This window comes from Peromyscus eremicus, chromosome 2 (genome assembly GCF_949786415.1).
Source record: "Peromyscus eremicus chromosome 2, PerEre_H2_v1, whole genome shotgun sequence".
NCBI lineage: Eukaryota > Metazoa > Chordata > Mammalia > Rodentia > Cricetidae > Peromyscus > Peromyscus eremicus.
Genome location: NC_081417.1, coordinates 98149228 through 98173160, shown reverse-complemented (window position 1 = coordinate 98173160; position 23933 = coordinate 98149228). Strand labels below are relative to the sequence as shown.

At 43.1% G+C, this 23933-nt stretch overlaps 1 protein-coding gene across 1 annotated transcript; it reads left to right on the top strand.

The window, feature by feature from the left end:
* Window positions 1-1947: 1947 nt before the first annotated feature.
* On the top strand, window positions 1948-4421 carry Cer1 (cerberus 1, DAN family BMP antagonist). The gene is made up of 2 exons (XM_059255820.1): window positions 1948-2454; window positions 4074-4421. The coding sequence occupies exons 1-2, from the start codon at window positions 1948-1950 to the stop codon at window positions 4419-4421; spliced, it is 855 nt and encodes a 284-aa protein (XP_059111803.1).
* The last annotated feature ends 19512 nt before the right edge of the window (window positions 4422-23933 follow it).

Here is a 23933-nt window from a genome sequence, read left to right as displayed (position 1 = left end):
CAATAAAATGAGAGAACCTGCACCCCTTGAATAGCTAAGCCGCTTAAGGCAGGAGCCAGATTTTAATCATTTTAGTCATTTTCTAGAATCGATTCTGACTTTTCATCCACAAAGTAAGACTTCTACAGATGTCTGTTCAACAGAAATTGTTCCAACTGTATCCAATAGCCAGTAATTCCAGAACCAGGTAAGATGAGACCCCAGGTAGAATCCCTGGATTAGTGCTTAGTTTGGGTCATGCTAGACCCTGCATGACTGACTGACCGGTGGAATTTAAGTCACTGAAAAAAAAAAGGAAGCAGGAAATGTATCCTAGTTGGCTTTCACACCATATTTATTACCAGAAGATCTAATGGCTGCTCTGGAAAGCTCAGCGCATTGGACGGCTGAGGAGAGCTAAGAAATTCAAGTGTCATGCAAGTTTTTAAAAAGACTATTTAAAAATAAATGGTGAATGTCAATGTTCTTGTGGTATGGATCAACAGGCCTTCAGTGAATACCAGGAAAAGTACCAGGGGCGTCTGGAACAAGTAAAATATACATCTTTTAGAAGTCTAGTAAAATGATAATCCACTTACACATAATTTATAAATAGCTTATGGGAGGCTCTGCCTCGTAGAGCTCAGCCGTGACTATCATGAACACAAATGCCTGGGAAGACATCTCAGTGGGAAACTTGTGGAGAGAAAGCCGCAAACTAAACAAAAAGAGAGTGCATTCTGGATTTCCTCTGCCAGCAAACGAAAGGCCTGCGGTGGCTAAATTAAAGGGGCCCTGGGAGATAAGCAAATGTGTTGTTTCCCGGCTGGGGTGCTACTTGGGGCGGAGAGGGCCAAACTGATATGTTTCTTGTACCCTGGGCTAATCTCACATTTGCCACCTACCCCCTTGGTCCCCGAAGAATTGTGTTTGTCTCAGTCTTTATTGAATCTGATCACCAGTTACTTAGAATTACGGCAGAGGTGGATTCAATCAGGTAAGGGCTCCCCACTCCAGCCTCATCCCCAAATCCATCAAGCCCGGTTTTGTCGTCCACATTGTCAAGCCTAGCTCAGTTAAAGGAAAAAAAAAGATAATAATAACAATGATGATGAAGTGGCTTGAGGGACACATTATCGTCCTTGATTGATGAGCTGTCAGCTTATGTCACTGGGGATCCTGTGGAGACATTTGTAAACAACTGCAAGAGTCAACTGATCTCTGGCCAGTTGTGAAATTTGGCACTCAGTGTTTGCTTCTTAATGTGAAAAGATTAACTCCAGAACGCTGAGTCTCCACATGTGGACAGGGAAGATGTATTCCCTTAGCTGCTCGACTGTGACCAGCAGCTCCAATCCACATGTGGATGCAGAGAAGGCTGCTGAGCCACAAGGCTAAGTCCTTTGCTAACCATTGTGGCAGACATCTCTCTCTCTCTCTCTCTCTCTCTCTCTCTCTCTCAGGCCTGGGCTTTTGCATTAACATGTCCTTTTGCTTTGCTTTGCTTTCCAGGCTTCTGGAGTACACGCAGGAGACAGGAGGCCGGGTCTCTTCTACCCCAGTTCAGTGCAGATGTGCAGCAAATGTTAGCGGGCTCTGTTTTTTTCTTCTAATGACAACGATGAGGAATTCAGACAAAGGGTAAGCTGTTTTTGCCAACACAGCCACTCATAAGTCTCAGACAACAGCTAAGCCACCAGCTAATTAACCCCTGGGTCTCAGGCTTTCCCTGGGGGGGGGGGCTTCAAAAATACAGAGCCAAAGTGAAGGCAGGAAGACACCATTAGCACTACATAATGTAAGCAAACACTTAATGTGTTTGCTTTGCCTGCCTGCTGACCACCTGCCTCCCCATTCTCCCAGGCAGGTAGCATATATGGGATGCCCTGGCTGCAGTCCTGCAGAGGGAGCCTCTCCTCTAGGCCTAGCCATCTGCGAATCTAATCTCCGTCTCTGGAACCTGGTAGCATGTATCTCCTCTTACTTCAGCTGCTTATGCTGTTGCCTCTGGGGAAGGCAGGCCGATGTGTGGACAGCTGCCAGAGTCAGAGCTCTTTTTCCTTTGTGCTCCTAGAAAGGGGTCGCAGAGATCTCCACATGGCCAACCATGAGGAAGCAGAAGACAAGCCAGATCTGTTTGTGGCGGTGCCACACCTCATAGGCGCCAGCCAGGCTGGGGAAGGCCAGAGGCAGAGAGAGAAGATGCTGTCCAGGCTTGGAAGACTCTGGAAGAAACCTGAGACAGAACTTCACCCCATAAAGGATGTGGAAAGTGATCATGTCTCACTGGGGATCCAGGCCCTCACTCAGTCAGCAGATGAGAGGAAAGTGGAGAGATCACCTCTTCAGGAGGAAGCCAAGAAATTCTGGCATCGCTTCATGTTCAGAAAAGGCCCAGCCTCCAGGGGGGTCATCTTGCCCATCAAAAGCCATGAAGTACATTGGGAGACCTGCAGGACAGTGCCCTTCAACCAGGTATGCACTCTAGGGCGAAAACAGCCAGAGTCTGTAAGACTTGGGGACAGCTAGGACGAATGGCAGGCTTGGAAGAGGCCAACAAGAGCCTTGCCTTGCCTGATTCCACATTTAGTCCTTGGGTGTTCATTGTGGGATTTGGCCAAAGGTGATCACCTTTCCATTCCTCTCATTTCCTTCTCACACCTCCCATTGTTCCTTGGCATGCTGGAAATGCTCCGTGCTAGCATGGTGGTACAGCCCGTATCGGTAGTCATCATTTGGAAGGCACAGAGCATTGTTGAGTGTGTATGTGTATATTTTTAGTGGGTATTATCTACAGAGAAAAGTAAGGCTCAGTTAGGAAACTGGGAATTTAGAGCAACTGCCAGCTCATCTCCATCTTCATGAAGATTAGAAAAGCATGTAAATCAAACTGGAGGTGAGGTGGGATACCCTGGCTATGTCTCTGGGTGCCCCTACATGCATTTCTGATGCTCACACCTTACTACATCACAGGTTCATGAAAGCTTTCTTTAATAGTCACTAAAATTATTTGATGTTTAAAATGTTCCTGCAGAAACTCTATGTTGTGATTCTCACTATCATTTCTTGGCGTTGTGAGAGCAAAACATAATTTAGAGTGTAATTTATGTTTCTCACAGGTTTTCAAAAATAACGTGTGAAATCACATCTCTTTCCTTATCCTACTTCCTAACTTGTGCTGGCTAGCTTATAGTGACCATGATCAGGTCTGCACCATTAAGACAAAGGAACATTCTACTATTCTGCTTCCTCTAGGCCTGGCAACACCTGCATTCCAAATGCTAAATTAAAACACAGAAAACGCATCAAAAAGACACTGAACCAGAAGCAGTGCAGGAGAGACTAAAATTTTACAGTCTAGTAACACCGCCCAATTAAGTAGGCAGTATTCTAAGGCAATTGACTGTGTAGCAAAGACAAGTCAGTCATCAAGTAATAATATCTGCTTTGCTGGTCCGTGTGCAATTAGAAAATTGCTCCTAAGACTAGGGCAATCAAGTTTCCTTTGAAATTCTTACTTTTTAATTCTATTGCTAATTAAATTAAAAAGAAGGAGTTTGACTCAGATATTTTGAAAGACACATAAAACTGGGCGTATAGGGTTATGAGAAAGTGGCACAGGTGATGTAACATAGGTCCATACATTGGGACTCTGCTGCTTCACAGATTTGACTGCTTTACAGCTAAATTAAAACAGGATGAAATTAAACTCGTGGTATCTGGCCTATTCCATGATTAACTGACCAGTATTTACTGAGAAGCTGCTGTACACAATGCCCTATGGGGGACAGAAAGTAGGATATGGTGGTTAAATAAGAAGGCCGCCATTACAGATTTTTGTTCCCAACTGACTGTATCCAATTAGGTGAAAATTCTTTCAAGTCTCCTGTTTATGATGGGAATGATTTTCATGTTAACTTAAGGCTTTTTAGAGGCTAACTGATGAGTTACTCCATAAGGAAAGCTTGTCCCTAATAGACATCATCTCTTGGCTATCACAAAGTATATTCCCAGTTCAGATTATTCTAAAGCATCCTTCTGTGTCATGAGTGGTATGAAATGCCTTGAGATGACCTAATCTGTTTGCCTTTCAGACAGTTGCCCACGAAGACTGTGAAAAAGTTGTTGTCCCGAACAACCTCTGCTTTGGGAAATGCGGGTCCATTCATTTTCCTGGAGCCGAGACACATCCCTACAACTTCTGCTCCCACTGCTCACCCACCAAACTCACCACCATGCACTTGAGGCTGAACTGCACTAGCCCAAGCCCCGTGGTCAAGGTGGTGACACAAGTGGAGGAGTGCCAGTGTGTGACAAAGACAGAACATGGAGAGGAGCACTTCCTAGCAGCTGGTTCCCACGAGTCCTTCATCCCTGGGCTTTCTGCTTCCAAAGCCATCCCACGATTACCTCTGAAAGCAAAGCCTTTGCAGAACAAGTGAGGGTTGCTCGATCTGGAAATGTTGAGTGGTTGCATAAAGGGGAAATTGTCTCCTCCCCCCTTTTTTCACTTGTGTTTAGACGGGGTCTTATGTATTCTGGGCCTCAAATGCTATATGGCTAGGGATGACAACCTTAAGCTCCAGATCCACTTCCTGAGTGTTGGGATTTCAGGCATTCACTGTAACACCTCGCTCTCAGAAGGATTTCTAAGAGGATTTTTGAATACTTTGAAGCTGTTTTTGAGATTTAGGAAATATTTTGATTCTATTGAGTGGTTCTTGCGGCAGATGTGGGAAGCAGCTTGCTTGACGGCCCATATTTTTCTTTCCTTTTTATACTCTCCACATGAAGTTTTTACTGTTGGTTATCTGACTTTGAAGAAGGAATATTGAGGCTGCTTTTAGCAGTTCACACATGGAGGGGGCTCAGGCACTAGGAACCAAACCATTTCCTGGAGTATGAGGAAAATACACGAACAGTGTTAGAGTCAAAGGCCACTCGTAGAAGTTACTAAGAAACTCAGTAAGTCTCCTGTTAAATACATTGCAAGTCACTTTAAAGGGAAACTGCTTATAGGTGAAATCTTCTCACAGGCCTTTGAATCTTGTAGCAAGTTGGGTTTCTATGTTTGGGCTTCTTGCTCTTGTCTAAGAGTATGTGTGACAAACAGGACTCAGCAGATGCTTCAATGTAAAGTTCTGAACATGATCTAAGTGTTGTAATACATTAAATTTCAGCGTGTGGAGAATTCTCGGAAATACTGTGTCACGTACTGTCTGGTACTGGTTTTTCAGGAGGGTTTCTGAAATGGCTTCATGGGCTTTATGACACTGGCCCTGGCTTCTGATTTCACAAGCAGTCCCTGTTTAAGTCACACAGCCACTGTCCCTTAGCAATTGCCTCCTTCCTGCCTGCATTTATTTGTGTCAAATATTATACAGCATTGGCTTTCTCCAGCCGGATTGCTTTCTAACAGTAGTTTTTTGATTATTTATTTAGAAATTACTTGATTTAAATCTCTTTACTTTTAGTACTCCCCTACACCCCCACACCCCCACACCTCCCCAAGTAATGACTAATAACTGTTTATAAAGAAATTAATTTTACATTTTAATTCTATCCCTCTTAAATCACCATCTAACATGCTGCTCTGAAGAAGCAAACACATTTATAGTTAGTGTATATTATGCAACACATCAATGTAATAGAATATGAGCTACAGAAATACACATGTGGCATTTACAAGAGCATATATTATACCCTTTGGTGGTCAAAGACAACCTAATTGGCCAAGATGTGGTCATAAGGATAAAACTGTTAAGCATTAATGATATCCCAGCTGGTCAATATATTTTGGTGCCAAAAGCTATTGAGCATCTGTTTGGTGTGCAACTGCCTAACCCTGATTATGTAAACCCATCTCTGCCAGTTGGGGTCCCCTTCTCCTCCTTACATCCTCCCAAATCCCTTTTATCTATACTTGCAAATAGGCTCTCAAGCCCGAGCTCCAAACAATTATTAGTTTTATTCAAACTTCTGGCCTGCCCTTCCCTCTCATGTAAACTCCAGATGGGCTAGCTGATAGAGGGGTCAGAGCTTACATTCGTACAGTGATTTGTGAGAACCTCATAAAAGTGCCCATTCACCAACATTTTTACTCGCAAGGAAAAGCAGTGTCCAGTGGCTCGATGTATAAAAAAACACAGGCGTGTAGGACACTGATGAGAGGAAATCACAAATAGTGTGTCATCAGACAGCAGATGCATCTTTTAAATCCATCGACTCCTCTCAAAAAAACTTATGAAGCAGGCAATCACCTATTTTACCAGTAAAGAGAGTCAGCCTTGTAAGACTTGTCTAAACTTGCATGGGCAGTGTTTTCCTTTCTTTTAACAGATTTTAGAATCCAGATTTACTAATGGCTGTATTTCCATCTGTGTATAGACTAGTTCACAGTAAAAGATGACGAGACAGCACTCCTTCTGTCACACTCTGGTCCAGATATATCTGCTCTCCTTACATAGCTCGGGGACCACATGAAACATGGAAGCTTTCCATTTGTGGAACTGACTGATGTTCTACACAGGGTATCCGTGAAAGGCTATAATCAAGGACCTCCTCAGCTCTCCAGTGGCTGACTTGGGTCTTCCAATCCAGCTCCTTGACAGTCTCAGTAGAGTGTCTATTACATTTGCTCATTCCTTCTCCAGCATTCTAGCTTTATGTCTCACAGGTCTATTATTACAGATGTCTCACCTAGTTGTTTATCTGAATGTGTCCCTGGACCAGGTTCTCTGCCAAACATTGCAATGACTTGATTGGTCCTTACTACAAAAGCCTTTCTAAGTCTTGGTTTCATATTCCTCTCATTGAGAGAGAGAGAGAGAGAGAGAGAGAGAGAGAGAGATTGGAGCTGGGAAAATGGCTCCGTCAGTAAAGTTCTTGTCATACAGCTTGGAGACTTGAGTTCATGTCCCCAGTACTCATGTGAAAGCTAAGTGGTGGCACTCCTCTGCAAACCCAGCCCTGGTGCATGTGCATGCATGTGTGTGTGTATGTGTGCATGTGTGTGTGTGTGTGTGTGTGCATGTGCGTGCGTGTGTGTGTGTGTGTGTGTGTGTGTGTGTGTGTGTGTGTGTGTACAGATTCCTGGAGCTGATGGACCAGTCAGCCTAGAGAAATCCACGAGCTCCAGGCTCAGTAAGAGATCCTGTCACAGAGATATTGAGGAAGACACCCAACTTTGACCTCTGACCTCCCCTCTACTACTCATTCATACGAATATGTACTTTTAAACTTTGGATCTCCTCCGGTGTTTTGGCAGTCTTGTGCACGCATTGCTCGGTAGCACATAGTATTGTCGTGTGTGTATGCTTTATTCAGCAAAGGCTCCCCAATTATACATGTGCCGTACTAGCTTGATTGCAAGTTCAACAGAAGGTCGGTTCCTGTAGAGCTTCCATGCCTGTGATGGGATGGTCAAGGAACTTGAAAATCAACCAACTGAAAAGAAGTTGTCTAGGAGGTTTCTTCTCTGCACAGTACCCTGTCCTACTTCTCCAATACCTTTTAGATATTTTTTTCCCTAAATGTTTCTCTATATTCTAGAAAGCTGACATTCAGTATTCCCCATGGAGAATAGCTGAGTGAGATTTAAGATTTTATTTTCCCAGTGTGCACTTGTTTTTGGCATCTGATGACAAGGGTCTATTTGTTTTTCAACATAATGCATTTGTCATTGGTTGGCTTTGCCTCTGCTTCACACTCTTTCGGGGCCTATGAGTTTGACAGGAGCAGACACTTCTGGAATAATCATCTTGTCTGAAGATTGCTCTAGAAGTAACACAAGTGACCTTTATTCCAAGGTTAGCCCAAGCAAGCCACATGGCAATCCTAATATTAATATTATTGATATTATCATTTCAAATAAAGGATTTCATGTGGCCCAGGCTGGCTGGGAACTCACTATGTTCAGAGAATGACTTAGGACTTTGGATTCTCCTATCGCCACCTCCCGGGTGCCAAGGTTACAGGTATTTACCATCACAGTCAGTTTCTGGTGTTTGCAGTTATAATCCTCCACCAAGGTGAGGTACAGAATTTTCTATGACCCGTTCATTGAATCCCTAATTAAGAATGCCGTTCAATCTCGGCATTTTTAGGAGATTTATTCTATGAAAGACACTACACTATTTAAAGATAAACGGGATACATTCCTTTCACTTCAAGCCTTTCTGTGTGCAGCAAAGATGTGTGCAACAGATAAGGCAACGCCTCTTTCAGGCACAGTAAGAGCTTCTAATCGTTGAGACTTTACTACATGTTTGGATGCTTTAAATCCTTCTAGGAGACATTTCCTGGTTGTGTGAGAGTGTGTGATATGAGTGTCTCTGAGAATGGAATCTATGGTCTCATGCATGGCAGGTCAGCTTCCTACCCAACCCTTATATATATATAGTTTTTTTTTTTTTGACCAGGAATTAAAGACTTCATTCATTCAGAAGAGTTAGAGAAGTTGCTCAGAGGCTAGGAGCACTGGGTGGATGCTCTTCCAGAAGACCAGGGTTCTATGCCCAGCTCTTACTTGGTGACCTACAACCATTTGTAACTCCAGTTCCAGAAGCGCCAATGTCCTCTGGCCTCCAAGGGCCCTGCAGACAAATCATATACAGATCTACATAAAGACAAAATGCACATACACATAAAATAAAAATAAAGGAAAATTTATTTCATTTATCCAGTCTCCTATATTTATGTGTGTCTGTGCTGAACACAGTACAAAGAATATGAATAAATAGACACATGATTATCTGGACATAATCCCAGATCTTTGAAGTCTACAGTACAGGAGCAAGTAAAAATACATGCTTTTGCTTCCTATTCATTCTTTTATAAAGCATACTGTGCTGATCCCTCCAAAAATCTCACCCCCAAGCTTGGAAACTGCTTTCGGAGGGAAGCCTTCCATAACCCCAGCCAAGCTTGGGTTCACTGCTTACACCCCTCCATGATACTGCATTTCTTTATATCATACTTCATCTCAGATCATAATTATACTTTTGTTTCTATCATTAACCGAATTCTACGTTCCGTGAGAACAGAGACTATATAGGGGTATCTTTCCCCATTGTAGTCAGTGCCTAGAGGAGTCTAGTACGGAGTGTGTAGAGCTCGAAAAATGGGTTTGTAGGTACAAAAGGTGCAATATTAATGTATGTCACATGCTGAACATATATAATGTGTCAAGAACAGTGCCAAGTTCTCTCTCTCTCTCTCTCTCTCTTTCTCTCTCTCTCTCTCTCTCTGTGTGTGTGTGTGTCTGTCTCTCTCTCACTCACACACACACACACACACATATATATATATGGAGAGAGATTTTAAATATAATTTCATTAAATCTGCATGAAGATGCACAGAGTAGAGAATTCAGTGCCGTTTTATAGGTGACAACGCTCAGGCCCCCACAACAGTAACCTTGCTCAGGTGTCACTGCTAAGGAGTGGCAGAAGGTGAATGATTCCCACCCTTGTTTCTCCCTACACTGTTTCAAGATAAATAAAAACGTGTGTGTGTGTGTGTGTGTGTGTGTGTGTGTGTGTGTGGTGTGTATGCCAGTAAACACATATATGCATCCATATGCACATAAAGACACGCACGCAACAAGCCTGGGGTTCATCTAACGTCTATCCCTTCTTTAGGTTCCAAAGCCCTTTCTAACATCGTAGTAACAGTAAAGTGCTTTCAACTCCAGTGCCAGAAAACACAGCCCAGAAGGCATTAAATATGCTTATTTCACCAAAATGGAAGCTGGCCGAGTCAGCATCTCCACACTCTCTGGGGGACATGGGCTCCTTCCTTCTTGCCTGTCACTGCCAATCCCCACAAAGCTCTTCTCAGTGACAATGTGGTTGTGGCTCCATCATCTACATGCCAATGTCTAGAGTAGAGAAGAAAAAGGATGTCCAGCGGTGTCTCTTCCTGCAAGAGTGTTGGGACTTGAGCCCCAGCTCTGGAAACATTTCTCTTCCACTTTCTTTCCCCTTGTAAAGAACTTAGTACAGTCGGGATTGCCCAAGATAATTGAATAATGAAATGAAGAATAAGAAAAAGAGAGCTGTTGGGCAGCCAAAAATAGTGTCATCCATAGCCATACTGCTTTTTGTCTGTTTGTCATTACTTCCTCTCTAGTTCATAAACCCTTTAACAGAAGTCCTGTGAATTATACACATCTTTGTTGTACTTCTGTCTCTCACACATTGTTTTATAGTGTATGTATACACAAATACATAATGCATCATTTTAATGTTTTAAAAGGATGAAATGAGTATAAATGAGTATGTTTCATGAACTACTCTTGGAAGGGTAGCTTACATGTGTGGGGCTTGTGAATATCAGTGCACACATGTAAACCACACGGAGTTTCTGAGTAGAATACTGTAAAAGGGCCTGAACTGAACTGTGCACAAATGTTGGAGTATTCAGGGCAGAAAGCTTTGCATTTTCCTGAGTGTCTCAAAGCTTGCCGAGGGGCAGAGATCGTACCACATGATAACAAATTGGAATAGAGAGGAAGAACAGAGGTCAGAGATGCCTGAAGAAATCTTAGAACACTCCTGCACAGGCCTCTTCCTGCTGGACGGCCACAAAGCCAGGTCTCCGTGTTGGGGACAGAAGTCACAGTTTTGAGGACAGCTCATGATCTCTGCTTCCTAGTCTAAGCCGGATCTGCACTGTGGAGTCCAAGGTGGTGACAAGGTGGTTACTCAGAGTAACTCAGTGAAGGACACTTTCCTGTAACACTCATTTCCTAAAGCCAGGCCTCCTGTCCCCACCCACACTTACAGCTCAGAGGATCACGGCACTGCTTCCCTCCTTCCTCTTCTCCTTTGTCCTCCTCTATCTTTGAAAAAAAAAAAAAAGAAAAAGAAAAAGAAAACAAACAGAAAACAAACAAAAAAGCAGCAGTGGGCGGGGTTTGGGTTAATACTTTCCAAGGAAATTATTACAACTTCCTTTTGTCTGCCAACTAAAAGAAACACACCTCTTTCACGACCAATGCCAGAAAACAAGAATTTCCAGTAGGCGTGTTTTGTACGGCGCAATCATGTCAATGGGAGGAGCCTGGATTCCTGTTCAACAAAGGAAGTGAACACTTACCTCAGGCAAAGGATGCTCTCTTCTAGATGATTCTACCTAGCTTGATGGTATCTTAGAAGACTGATGAATGCTGCTCCAGGGAACTTGGTTGGGTCATTACAGGGGTTCTCAAAAAAACAAAAGTAGACTCCACGCCCCATTTCCCTGCTTGTCCTTGTAGGTGATGAGATCATGGCAAAATCGTAATGAAAATTGTAAAGCAGGTAGACTTCTCTCTGGTGACCCACTAATCTACTGTGTCCCTCTGAGCTCACTTCGGTGTCTTGCCCCTTGTTCACCTCATTTCCAAATATTCAGTTATCTACAGTTCCCTAAGGCTCCTAATTAAAGTCGGCCAAGGTATCTAGCCCACAGACGTTATCAATTCAAAATAGATACATTGTGAATGGAGGAAGCCTCAGGAACTGGATTGGCTCATGGGGGTACCTTCACTGGCCAAGAAGGGTACCTTTCCGGCTCCCTGGCTCAAGAAGACAGAATGTGCCTTTTTGAGGAGTTTGGGTTTTATTCCATGGACAACTGCTTTTTAACCCTGTCTCTGTACTATAATTCTACTATACTTGAGATTTTGAAATGCAGACACTGTTCTAAGGCCTGGGGGTGGGAGCCAGGGCCAGCACATTGGGTTGCGTGTTTTAAGCCACACAGGTGACTTTTGCCAGTCAGAGTGACTGAAAATCTCTGATCGCACCCAGCAAAGTCCTGGGCTCACACCCAGCACTGGAAAGCAAGCAAACAACAACCGAAATAACAAAACAAAACAAAACTAGGAACTAAAATCTTCGTACGGCAGGAATTCCGAACACTTCTTCAGACTGCGTGAGAGTCCGGCTGTGCTGTTCCCTCACCCTCTCGGGCGGGTGCTGTGCTTTTCTGCCTGGACTCTGCTGAGTTAGTTCTTCAGGTCGGGGTGTGAAAAGCTAAGGAGCCACACTTCGCCCTTCTGATTTACTCAGTTGGTTTTGTTGACTCACACAGGTGAAGCAAGAGTTTTACTCAACGCATTTTGGTTTGGTTTGGTTTTGTCCAAAGAAACTTGGATCTTTAAGTTGATTTATTTCTCTCAATTATCACTTAAAAAAAAACAACACTTTTTAAATTGCATTTACTCTTTTCTTAGAATTCAACTTTATGGTTCCATAACCTTCAACTATTATGGCCAATTTTACTTGCTTCAGATACTCAATAGCAATGTCTGTTTCTGGGAGTCTGATTCAGTGGATTTGGGGCATTCTCTGGAATCTTTATTTTCCATAAAATATTTTAATATGGGAAATAGTTGAAAAAGTGAAAAGTGACAGGAAGAGTTCCAAGCTCTCCACCTCAGCTCAACAGCTTTGACATTCTGCCTTATCTCCCTTGTCGCTCAACTTGTATGGAGGTGTGTATTTATATTTGATATGCATTTGTATTTTGTTGGACAATGTGAAAAGTAAATGCCAGGGTCTAGAGAGATGGCTCAGCAGAGTAGATCACTTAGAGTCTTCTAGAAAACCACCCATCCTGTTCTGCAGATCCTAACCACACATGACTCCAGCCCTAGGGGATTTAATGTCCTCTTCTGGCCTTGGTGGGTGCATACAACACAAACATATGCACACACACACATAGATACATGTGCAAGAATAAAAATAATTTTTTTTAAAAAAATGTGAATTTCAAGTATTCTGACATTTCACTTTTAATGTAGTGTACTTACTTTCTAAGAATTATGGATATTATCATATGCAATTAAGATAATGTCACCATTCCTAAGAAAATCTACATTTTCAAGATATCATCCAGTTGTTTGCATTATGAGAGATACCTTCTGCATCTAGTGCTTTCTTTCTGGCATGATACCAAGGTGGAGCAGTAGAGACCTTTGTGGGATAAACAAGACTTCCAGCATCTGTCCAGTCTCATCTGTTCTGGGTTGACTTCAGGAGCAGATCAGAAAAATGTCTCAACTTGCCAGAATGTGCATTCCACGGCACACACAACCTATGCCAAGCCCGGCTGCTCATCCAGCTCTCAGATGCACCTCCACTCACCCGTCTGAACAGTAAGAAAGGAGAAAGGCTCTCCCTTGTCCTGAGAAACACCAAAGAAGGTCCACCTGCCCTCATTTTTATATGTGCTTATACAAGAAGGCGTCTGCATCATTAACTACACATCCTGGTTTAAGGGAAGAGTCTTGTGTAAGCGTAGGAGTCACTGATCAGGTGACTCCTGGTGTGATTAAAGAGTTAAAATTGCAGTCTGTGCGGTTGCTCTGGGGCAGCGGTAAGAAGGAGGGGTCATGGGAGTCATAGCGTGGTATGTTTTCATGCTGAAACTGTCTCCACAGAACAGCCTCAGCTGCCACTGCATATGCTGTAATTTTAACACTCTTAATAGTTACAGAGCACCCATACAAGACTTCATAATGACAGCCTGGTCGTTCCTGCAGCAATTAATAAATGACAGACAGCACATCCAGGGAAGAGTCTGAGAGTTCAGACTTTCACAAGTCAGGCCCGAGAAGGTTCCTGGATGCAGGACTTCCTAAACCCGAGGTCACATTCTACTGTTGCCTGGGTGTCTCCACATAGTCCCATCCCCAGGATCTTCCTAAGCAGCAAAAGGCAGAGAGAGGAAGGAGTGAATAGGATATTGCTTGCTAGAAAAACACCAACGAGGAGTGACTTTTTGTAACACTGTTGTAGTGAAAGTTTCCACGGGCCTGAGAGGGCCCAGAACAAGACTGTCAGAAGTGTTGTGTGTGCTGTTTATTGTGTGCATCTGGGAGCTTCCTGGGTGTCCCTATCCAGAGCAGCACAGGCAACTAATAAACCCAAGATGCATCTTCAGGGCGGGTGGCTGGTCTTTCACTGTTGATTCTACTGAATTCCCAGCTGCCTGTTTGCTGCAGGCTTTTCTCCTCATAACTGTATCCTGCGTTTCCTAGTAAATTTTCTCAGGCACACTTGCTGCTCCACTCATGTCAATCAGTTTGCACATGCACATGCACGTGCATGCGTGTGTGTGTGTGTGTGTGTGTGTGTGTGTGTGTGTGTGTGTGTAGCATGAATCTTTTTTTAAATTTAATTTAATTTTATTTTATTTTACAATATAATTTGTAGCATGAATCTTAAATGGTCTTAATAAAACCAACCTATAGCCAGATGTTGGGGATATTGGGGTGAATGCTGGAAGATCAGAGAAGCAGAACAAGCCACAGCCACCTCACCTTGCCAATTCCTTAGCTGATTCTGTTTCCTCAGACTGGAAGCCTCTGAGTCCTCATCCAAATGGATCTCAGCTGAACTGTTGCTCAAAAGCCTAAAAGCTTAACCAGGCTCTAGTTCCTCATCCTCATGCCTTAAACACCTTTCTGCTTCCTGCCATCACTTCCTGGGATTAAAGACTCTTGTTACCACGCCTGGCTGTTTCCAGTGTGGCCTTGAACTCACAGAGATCCAGGTGGATCTCTGCCTCTGGAATGCTAGGATTAAAGGCGCGTGTGCCACCATTTTCTGGCCTCTATATCTAGTGGCTGTTCTGTTCTCTGACCCCAGATAAGTTTATTAGGGTGCACAATATTTTGGGGAACACAATATCACCGTGTATATGTGTGTGTGTGTGTGTGTGTGTGTGTGTGTGTGTGTGTTCACTCATGAGCTCACATGTGTTTAACCAGCTAAGTCTGAGTCTTCCTTCTGTGGCACTGTGGAGTGTCAAAAAGGGGAAATGCCAGTGACCTAAATTTTCCCGGTATTAGATGTGGATGTCATGAACTCCAAGATGGTCTGTTGAATTCACACATTTGGAAAATCTGTTAAAAGTTATTTCTCCAGTGTTTGTGGCTGTAAGACACAACAGAAGTGACTGTTTCGTTTCTCTGATTTTCCTTAAAGGACTTGGTGATCTCTCCTGAGGTTGACAGACTCACAGTGAGAAGTGTTGAGTCTTTTTTCCACTCCCCTGGAGAGCACAGCACTTCTGTTCTGCTGCCCTAAGGGAGAGGTGAGAAGCCATTCAGATCTAAGCACTCAGCTCTCCTGCTCTCCACTTCAACACCTCCCACCCACCAGTCCCTGCCTCTTCTTTGTCGTTTGATGTTGCGGACTGAGTGACTGATCCTTTTCCTGGTGGCGCTAACCATCTTCTGGGTCTACTGACTCCACGGGTGTCCCTGTTCTCACCGGGTGTAAGCTCCCCATTCTCCTTTGTCTTTCTTTTCCCACATCAGGATTTTATCCTAAAGACAAACCAGGCATCTCTATCCTGAAACACAAATAAGAAACAACTTCTTTGGTTATCAGCTTCTTGCAGCAATAATCAATGCCTCCATTTCCAAATGATCTACCTTTTCTTGAATTATTTAGTCATTTAAATGGATCTGAGTCCTCCAGGAAATTTCTAATCATCAAATCCAATGGTCTTTCCTCAGCACCATGATGAGCCTTTTTTAGGCTTTCCTGTTTCTGACTGTACCCTCTCCTGACCCCAAGCCTTCTTTCACCTCCTGAATGTCTAAAACCCATCAATGTTCACAAGAGTTGAAGACCAGACTCAGACCAATCCCCAACTGTCTGGTCACCATTCTGACTCTTATTTTGAATGCCTTCTCCCCCCATTTTCCCACAAGGCAGGGGTCCATAGACACTGATGTAATGGGCCAGAGAGAGTCTAAACCCATTGTTGAAATTATAATTTTATTGGTACCCAGCCTTCCTGCTCATTTACAGATTGTCTAAGGCTGCTTTACAGTACAACATCAGAGCTGAATAGTTGCAACAAGAACTATGGGGCTCAAGATTCAAAATCGTTTCTGTCTCTTTATGGAATGTTTTACAGACCCCGTCCTGAGGGTTCTAGTCACTTCAATTGACATTTTCCCTTTTGGATGTGTGGTAGTGGGCAAGGACAGACATACAGCCTTTGGTCTTTCAGCTAAACCTCTGCAAACAACACATTGGCAGCTTACATTCTCCGCTTCCCCCTGCTCCTCTTCTTCTAAGTCATTTACTGTTTATGCTTCCTGCTACAGAAATGGGTGAAAGTTAAAATGTTCACATCCACTTTTGCCTTACTTCTCAGAAGCAGGATGTGACACGTTTCTTGCCCTAAGCTATCAATGGAGATACACATACTTAAAAAGGAAAAGAGGTTTTAAACAAACAGAACATTTATAAGTCAAGAGTTTATTGAGTTGTTTTAGTTTTGTGCATTAACTTAAGTTGTTATCATTTCACATGGGTTTGCATCTCGGTGAGTGTAAAGCCCAAACTAGAATTACCAAGAGATGAAACCTGGTGAGTTCATACATAATCACATAATCCAGGCCCTTTTCTGGGCATGCTCAGTTTAAAGTCATAGTTCAAGAAGGAAAGAAGGAAGACATATTTCGGGGCGTGCTCATCTTAAAGCCATCAAGCACGTGTTAAGATGGCGGGCAAAAATGTATGTAGACAAGCTTAGTTTGCATTATAAAGATGGCAGATGTACAGGGGTGCTTTTGGGCATGCTCCATTGAAAGTTTTAGAGGAAAACTTTCTTAAAGAAATAGACACTTTAAAGATACCAGTTGCAAGAACCATTACATTTTAGTCCTTTCTATCACTCACTAAAACTTTATGTATAATGAGAAATTAAATCTTTTTCTCTCCCTCACGTTTAAGACATTCCTACAAATCTTTTTCTCTGCCCCATCTTGTAAAACTTTATGCAAATGTTTTAATCCCTCCTTTCCAATGACACTTTTATTCACACAAAGATCCTGCTGCATTCTGGGAACTTAAGTGACTAAAGTGGCTTACTCCTTTCTGCTTTTTTCATTTCCTTTGCGATTCTTTTAAACTAGCCAATTGTGAAGACTGAAGTCCAATCCCAGTCAACGGGGAAAGACAACGACCACCTGGGTTAGAACTAAAGCCAAACGTGCTTCTTGCCTAGTGTGCTTGTTATGCTGCTTTTGGGAGAACACCGTTTTCATCAAGAGGAAAATTTAGTCTTGTGGAGTAGTAGTCACTCTCCCCTTGGGGACTGGGAACTTATTTCTCCCATTGCTTCACTCAACCACTAATGAGTTAACAAGAAGTCTTCAGAGAAAATGAAGTAGGGAGGCTTGGCCTGCCTTGGGAAGAACAATAGTACTTTCCCTGGACTCTCATAGCTGGTCCCAAAGACTTTGCATATTTGAGTGCACACAATAAACAAGGGTGTGTATGGGGTGGGGGAGTCTTCTTTTTTAATGTATGAATCTGAAGCTCAATAGAAAGCAGGACTGGATATTGACTTGTAAATAATTATACCACAGGGAATTATTGAATCATTTCCTCCTTTCTCGGATCTTTAATATATACGTCAGCTGGTTCTCAAGATTCAGCCTTCTTCTCTTGGCTTTTACTGCATTCTCTTTCTTGGAGACCTAATCCACCCATCATCTCTATCATCCCTGCTGATAGAACTCTACAGAATGCAGAGAAGAGCCTTTCCCCAGACCAGTCCTAGAATATCACTCATCTATTACTATGATGCTTCTCCATTTCCTTGGTGTGAGAGTTCATTCAATCTCTAGCTCTGATGGTTGTCACCATCAAAATTGTCTTGTAAATTATTATTTATTTATTTGAGGATGACACCCATTACCTGGTATATGCTACGCAAATGCTCCACCACTGTGCCATGTCTTGAACCCTTCTCTACTTTAACATAGTCTTTGTATTGTTTTTCCCAAGGCAGGGATTTTCATCATCTTTCTAGACTCATTTACTGCCTTACTGTTTTGGGGCTCTGCTAATCATATTTACGTAGATATGGTAACTTCAGCTATGTGTTAGTAGGCTGCATTAATAAAGCATTTTTCCAGGGAGGTATGGTAGCACATAACAATAATCCCAATACCTGGGTGGTGGAAAGCAGAGGATGAAGAATTTGAGGCCAGCCTGGGCTACATAGCCAAAACTTATGCACAACAAACCAAGGGCTGCAAATGTAGCTCAGTGACAGTGCCCTTGCTTAGCATGTAGAAACCCTGAGTTCAGTCACTAATACCCAGACAAGATGGTTTCCGCTTTGCCGTCTACTTTGACCCTCATTTCTTCAAAGGCTGAGGGAACAGTGACCATCTCAAAGCATCAGTTCCTCCCACCTTGGTAGAGTCCCTGTGTAAACTGCTGAGCCTCATTGCTGGGAGTGGAAGCTGCTTTACTGCGCCATTGACACAGAAAGGAGCCTATGTCCTGAAGAACATTGACTTAGAGTAGTGACAACGGAAAGCTTTCGTCATTAAATGGTCTGTTAGGACCCAGTCAGCCGACAAAGAGCAGAAAGAGGCCCGTAGCCTGACACAGTCAGATTTATTGTCTCCCAGGGAGGGGAGACACCCCTAGGCCAGAGGGATGAGGGACTGCAGGTTTATAAGGTGGACTTTTATTGAGAAATCTGTAGTTGAGTCTGAGGAAGCACAGGTTGCTTTGGGATTGATTGGCATTTGGAGGTGGGGTTAGGAGGAGGGAATTAACCAGGTATTGAGGTAAAGATAGCTGTGCAATTGAGTGTCAGAAGTAATGTGTGAAAATAGCCCACAGCCTGAGGGTTCCATGGCAAGAAGTCAGTTACCATCAGAGGGCATCATTATGGTGTAGTTTAACTGCCCTGTGACTTCAGCAGCAATGGTGCTACAGTCTACTCTTTGCACCTTGTTCTGTCTGTCTGTCTGTCTGTCTGTCTGTTTTTCCAGCATGGTGAGTGTCAGGCGTTCTTTTCTCTTTTTAGTTGATTTTCATTCTTTCTGTCTCAAACAGATTTTAATTTGTTTAGTGTCCTGGAATCTAAATTCATATGAATACCTACCAGAATATATTTCCCTTTGACATTTATCAAAATGTAGCAATCTCAGGTTAATATTTATTTGATGTAGTCACAACATCCAGAGTAAGCAGCAAACAAATACCAGGTTCAGTTTAGAACATTTAAATCCTTCCAAACATACCGCCACTCTGCTTTTTGACAACTGCAGTAGCAGTCTTTCCCAGCTTAGAGCAGGTAATGACCTTGTCGACTGGCTCTTCCTCAGACATAGCCTTGCTTTTGTGGCTCATCATGACTTGACTGTTTTATTCCATTCTCTTCTCTGTCTTTCTACCTATTCTACACTTGATCCATACCACAGGGGCCCTTACGTTTTCATGTCTTCATGCGTTCATCAGTCACATTTTCCTCCTCTGGAAATTTGAACCCTACTTCAAACCATAAACCCCATGGCCTGCTCTCTTTTGCTTCTCCATGAGGCCACCCCTGACCATGAGGCCACCCCTGACCCACCCTATTGGGACTACTGGCTTCTCCGTAACAGTAGCACTTAGCGTGTGTCTGTTCAGCATCACTTCCACTTTGTCTTCTGAGAACTCGGTGCTCTTCTGAGTTTCCCTAGCTATTTGAAATTTAAAAGCTCACTTTATCTACTTTTAACATCCTAGGGCAAGCTTTTAACCTGGTGTTCATAACTTCCTTGTGAGCCTCTTCAAATGTGGGAAGTGGGGCAGTGTGTAGAACTTCATACATAAATATGTGAAATAATTGTGCACACTCGTGTGTGTGTGTGTGTGTGTGTGTGTGTGTGTGTGTGTGTGTGTATGCTTTTCTGAGGAAGGGATCTACAACTTACATCACATGTTCAAAGAGATGTGCTACCCCAAACAAGGTTAAGACCAACTTTCAGATGATTAGTCTATTCTGGAATGGGCACTCTGCCACTCACACAGATGGAAGTGATGACTGGAGCAACCAAGAAATCATGAATGTGCATCAAATGTGGGTGCTTAGGGCATGGTACCCAGCTGGGCAGGTGGAGAACGCCATCCACCCAAAGCTGCCAGGGGCTATTAACCAGTGCTGATTAAACTCTGGACTGCACTGACTTTTGGAAATTGCAGCCAGACCCAGTCCTCCCTGGCATGGGCACAGGAGCACAGCAGTTGGCGGAGTTTGTCTCCACAAGTGCTCTCTGCCTGTGCCATTGTCAGACATGATGCTGGCAGTGGCAGCCCCTGTTACGTGTCCTTGTCTACTTTTTTTTTTTTTTTTTTTTTTTAAATTCTCAGATACAATCAGTTTGATTAGTAACCATGCTTCAGCATCACAGATCCGTGAAGTAGAACAGAATTCTGGAGGGAAATATGGTGTGTGACCTATTTCCATGCTTAAATTAAGTAGAAAGGCTCTTGGGCTGGGGATGGTGTTCATTGGTCGAGTTCTTGCCTAGCGTTTCTGAGGCCCCAGGTTTGATCCTCACTGTGACAGAATCAAAACATTAAGAAGACCAACAGCAGTAACAACCAAAAACCTCTTCAGGCAAGTATCTGCTACTGATGCCATATTTCTTCTGTGTACTCACTGTGACATGTGCCTATCAATACAATCAATGCTTAGCAGGAATCATGGGATGAGATGATGCAACCTCATGAGGGAGGTGGTCCTTTGTCTATATTCTTTAACTTCCCATGCTAAAGCAGGTCACCGTTGGGGGGATTTTTCTGACCACTGACCTTCCATGCTTTCCCTAGAAAACTTCTGTGGAATTGGCTTGACTGATTAGAGAAGGTTTAATTTATGAAAACAGGCATAAAAAACATGTATACTTTCAGTTTTCATGTGCACTCATATGTCTCAGCTAATTATTTTGGGCAGTGGTTGAGATCATTTGACACAGATTATTCCCCTCCAAAGAGATGTCTGAAGAGGTATCAAAACAATATGTAATTCAGGTCACTGGGTTTGGGGAATTCATTCTAAGTATTCTCCTTCAAAGTTACTCCTCACTTTTTTTTATTTTTGCCTGTTCAAAGAAACCAAGTAACAAAAATTTCACTGTTTCAAATGCATAATGATAACCAAAGTTACTTATTCCAAAAGCAACCGTGACAAGCTTTCCAACACCATAGCTGAGTGTGAAAGGGGGAACTTGTTAATGTGAAACAGAAAAAAAAAACCCTGCATATAGTCAAACCAGTGTCTACCATGGGGTTGCTTTAGGGTGTAACAGTCTAGCTGAACAATTCTAAGACATGAATGTGTGTCGGGGTTCAGTGTTGGGGTTCAGCCCCAACCTATTAAAGGGTCCCTCGAAGGGAGGAATGAGGAATTGAGAAATGCTAGATAGAAATATAGATGAAGAAAAAGGGTAGAGACACAGGATAGCTTCGGTAGGGCCCTGGGTCACTTCTCAGCAGCCTCAAGTTTATTTCTAATAGGCTTTTTATACACTGCCAAGGGGAGAGGCAAAATACCTCCTTCTTTCAAGAACAAAGCACAACGTACAACCAACTGTAGACCCTTCCAAACACCTGGTAACCATGCCCCAAGGCAAAACATCTTGTGATTAGGCCTTGAAGTATAAAACACCTGAGGACCATGCCTTTACACCCTATTATGCAGCCTTGGAGAGTGATATAAACTCTGACTCTCTGACCTTGAGTCAAACCACAAGCTGCAATCTTTGTAGGCTCCCACAAGAATCACCAGGCTGGTTGTTAGAACACAGGTTTGTAGACTTCTCCTCTAAAATTTCTAGTACTGTAGATTGGGGTATGGCTTAAAAATGTGATTTTTCACAGCTTCCCAGGTGACACAGATGCTGCTGGTCTGGGGGAATCACACCATGAAAAAAAAATTAACCTGTGACTTTAAAGGTCATGAAGTGTTTGCAGTCAGAAAGAACACATTTTCAATTCCCAAGCAGCTCATGACAATATGAAGGTGTAAGTGCTATACAAGTTCAGTAGTGACTCAGAACTCTGTTTTGGCAGGGTTCCAGATGACCCGCCTTCCACATACACACACAATTTGGGTAGTATTAAAAGTATCATGTCCAAAAGACGGACATAGAGCCACACTCTTGTATTCCCTCCACTCAGGAGCCTGAGACAGGAGGCTGGTCTTTAGTTGGAGATACAATACAGCATTGTCATTGGAGGACCTCCACAAAGGTAAAGCCTGAACTAGATTCAGAAAAGAATTCAAAGACTATCCAAGGCAATGTGAATTTATTAAGTATCAATAAGGGACAACACACACTTCAGATTTAAGTGCATGTGGGGGTATTTAAGTGCATTATGGGAGTGAGGAAAAAGAGAAAGAAGCACAAAAGAGGAGAGAGTGTGCTTGAGGAAAGGACAATACTACACACCTGAGACGTGATTGTGTGTGTGTGTGGGGGGGGAGGCAGTTATGCTAGGAGTCTGTATGATATATGCATATAAGTTTATATATGTGTGTATGTGTGTGTTATACACACACATATAATTCTTCAGCTTTCTAAGTTAACGTGTTCAAAGTACATAATTTACAAGGTTTAAAGATTAAGCAAATTTAAAAGTTAAGTACAGCTTAAAAATAAGAAAGGGCATGATTTACTTATTTCTCTTATCTTAAAGAATGCCCTTGAGGCAGAGGCAGGTGGATCTCTGAGTTCAAGGCAGCCTGGTTTCCAGGACAGCCAGGTCTACACAGAGAAATACTGTCTTGAAAAACAAAACAAAACAAAACAACAACAACAAAAAAGAATGTCCTTTTTTGTAAATAAGATTGTAAGGTTGTTTTACGAGGTTCATTGTTATAGATTTAGAGTTGAGAGAGTGGTGCTAATAGAGTTAAACTCAAAGCCACAGCCATTCTGGCTCTAAGTGACCACAGTGACTTTTAATATTGTTGTTTGAGATGTATCGGGGGAGGGAGGAATGAGCATTATTTCTGAAGGCAGCCTTGGCTTTACGTTGTTGTGTTATAGTTTCTTGACACCCAGCTAAGAGGAAATCAAAGGTAATCTTAGGGTGAGATTCTATTTTCCTTCCCCATGTCCCCTTTTTTTTCTCTTTCTTCCTATCATGCCTCAATCTAAGAGGAGAGAGAAGACATTTTAGGGAAATGAAATTAAAGAGATTCTATGGGAAATGACGCAAGCTAGTTGAAGGGGAGTTTAAAGTTAGTACAGCTGTCATCCCAGGACCTGAGTAATTGGTACCACCAGGAACAATTCCATCTGGAAGGTTTTCAATACCATTTAAAAAGAAGTACATACTTCCCACAGCAGGCAGTCTCTCTCCCATTCACACTTTGTCTCCTCTGGGTCAAGTAGGCATAACCAACTAGCTCCACACACCTTGAACAGTGGTAAGCTTTCCATAGCACTGTTTTAGAAGCTGGGGTGAGTTGCAAAGAGTTTTACTCACTGTATCTCAGGCGTTTGTGAGGATAACAACTTAGATTGGGAGATGGGTTATTTGAACTGTTGAGTCCAATAATTTTTCCTAGGTTTCACTGATTGGAAAGCTGGCAACTTATAGAGATCTCCTGAAATACATACAAAGAATATTTGAATGTGGATTTAGGTTGCCAACAAGAATTGGAAAAAGCTTGGATGGCTGGAGCATCCCAACAGAGGGTCTAGAGGCCATAAGACTGAACACTGATGCTTTTCAATCTTTGGGTTGCACTGATAGGAGTCACCTGCAGATCCTATTAAAAATCAGGTATAGAATGAGCAAGCCTGAGACTATGCATTCCCTACAAGAGCCAACGTTGGAGATGTCAATGTTGCAGACATTTTGAAACAAAGTACATGTGCAAAAAATCCATAACTTGTCACTGGGGAGAGAGGTCTGTCCCCTAGCAGAAGGAAGACCAGAGCTCTGCTTAAAGCTAAGGGTGGTCCTATGCAGGAAGAGTGTGGGGGACACAGGCGGGCCCCCTGGGCAGGGCCGGGGCAGCAGGGCGGGGAGGCGCAGGTAGCCTTAGGTGAAAGCCAGCCGGGCGCAGCTCTGGGCTGCGGAGCGCTTTCAGGTCTTTCGGCCCTCGGCGGCTCCCATCGCAGCTCCGGGGCGCGAAGC

Coding starts and splice junctions, on each gene's coding strand:
- Cer1 (XM_059255820.1), top strand. CDS start 1,948: ATGTATCTCCTCTTACTTCAGCTGCTTATGCTGTTGCCTCTGGGGAAG. Junction 2,455..4,073: donor GGACAGTGCCCTTCAACCAG/GTATGCACTCTA, acceptor TTTGCCTTTCAG/ACAGTTGCCCACGAAGACTG.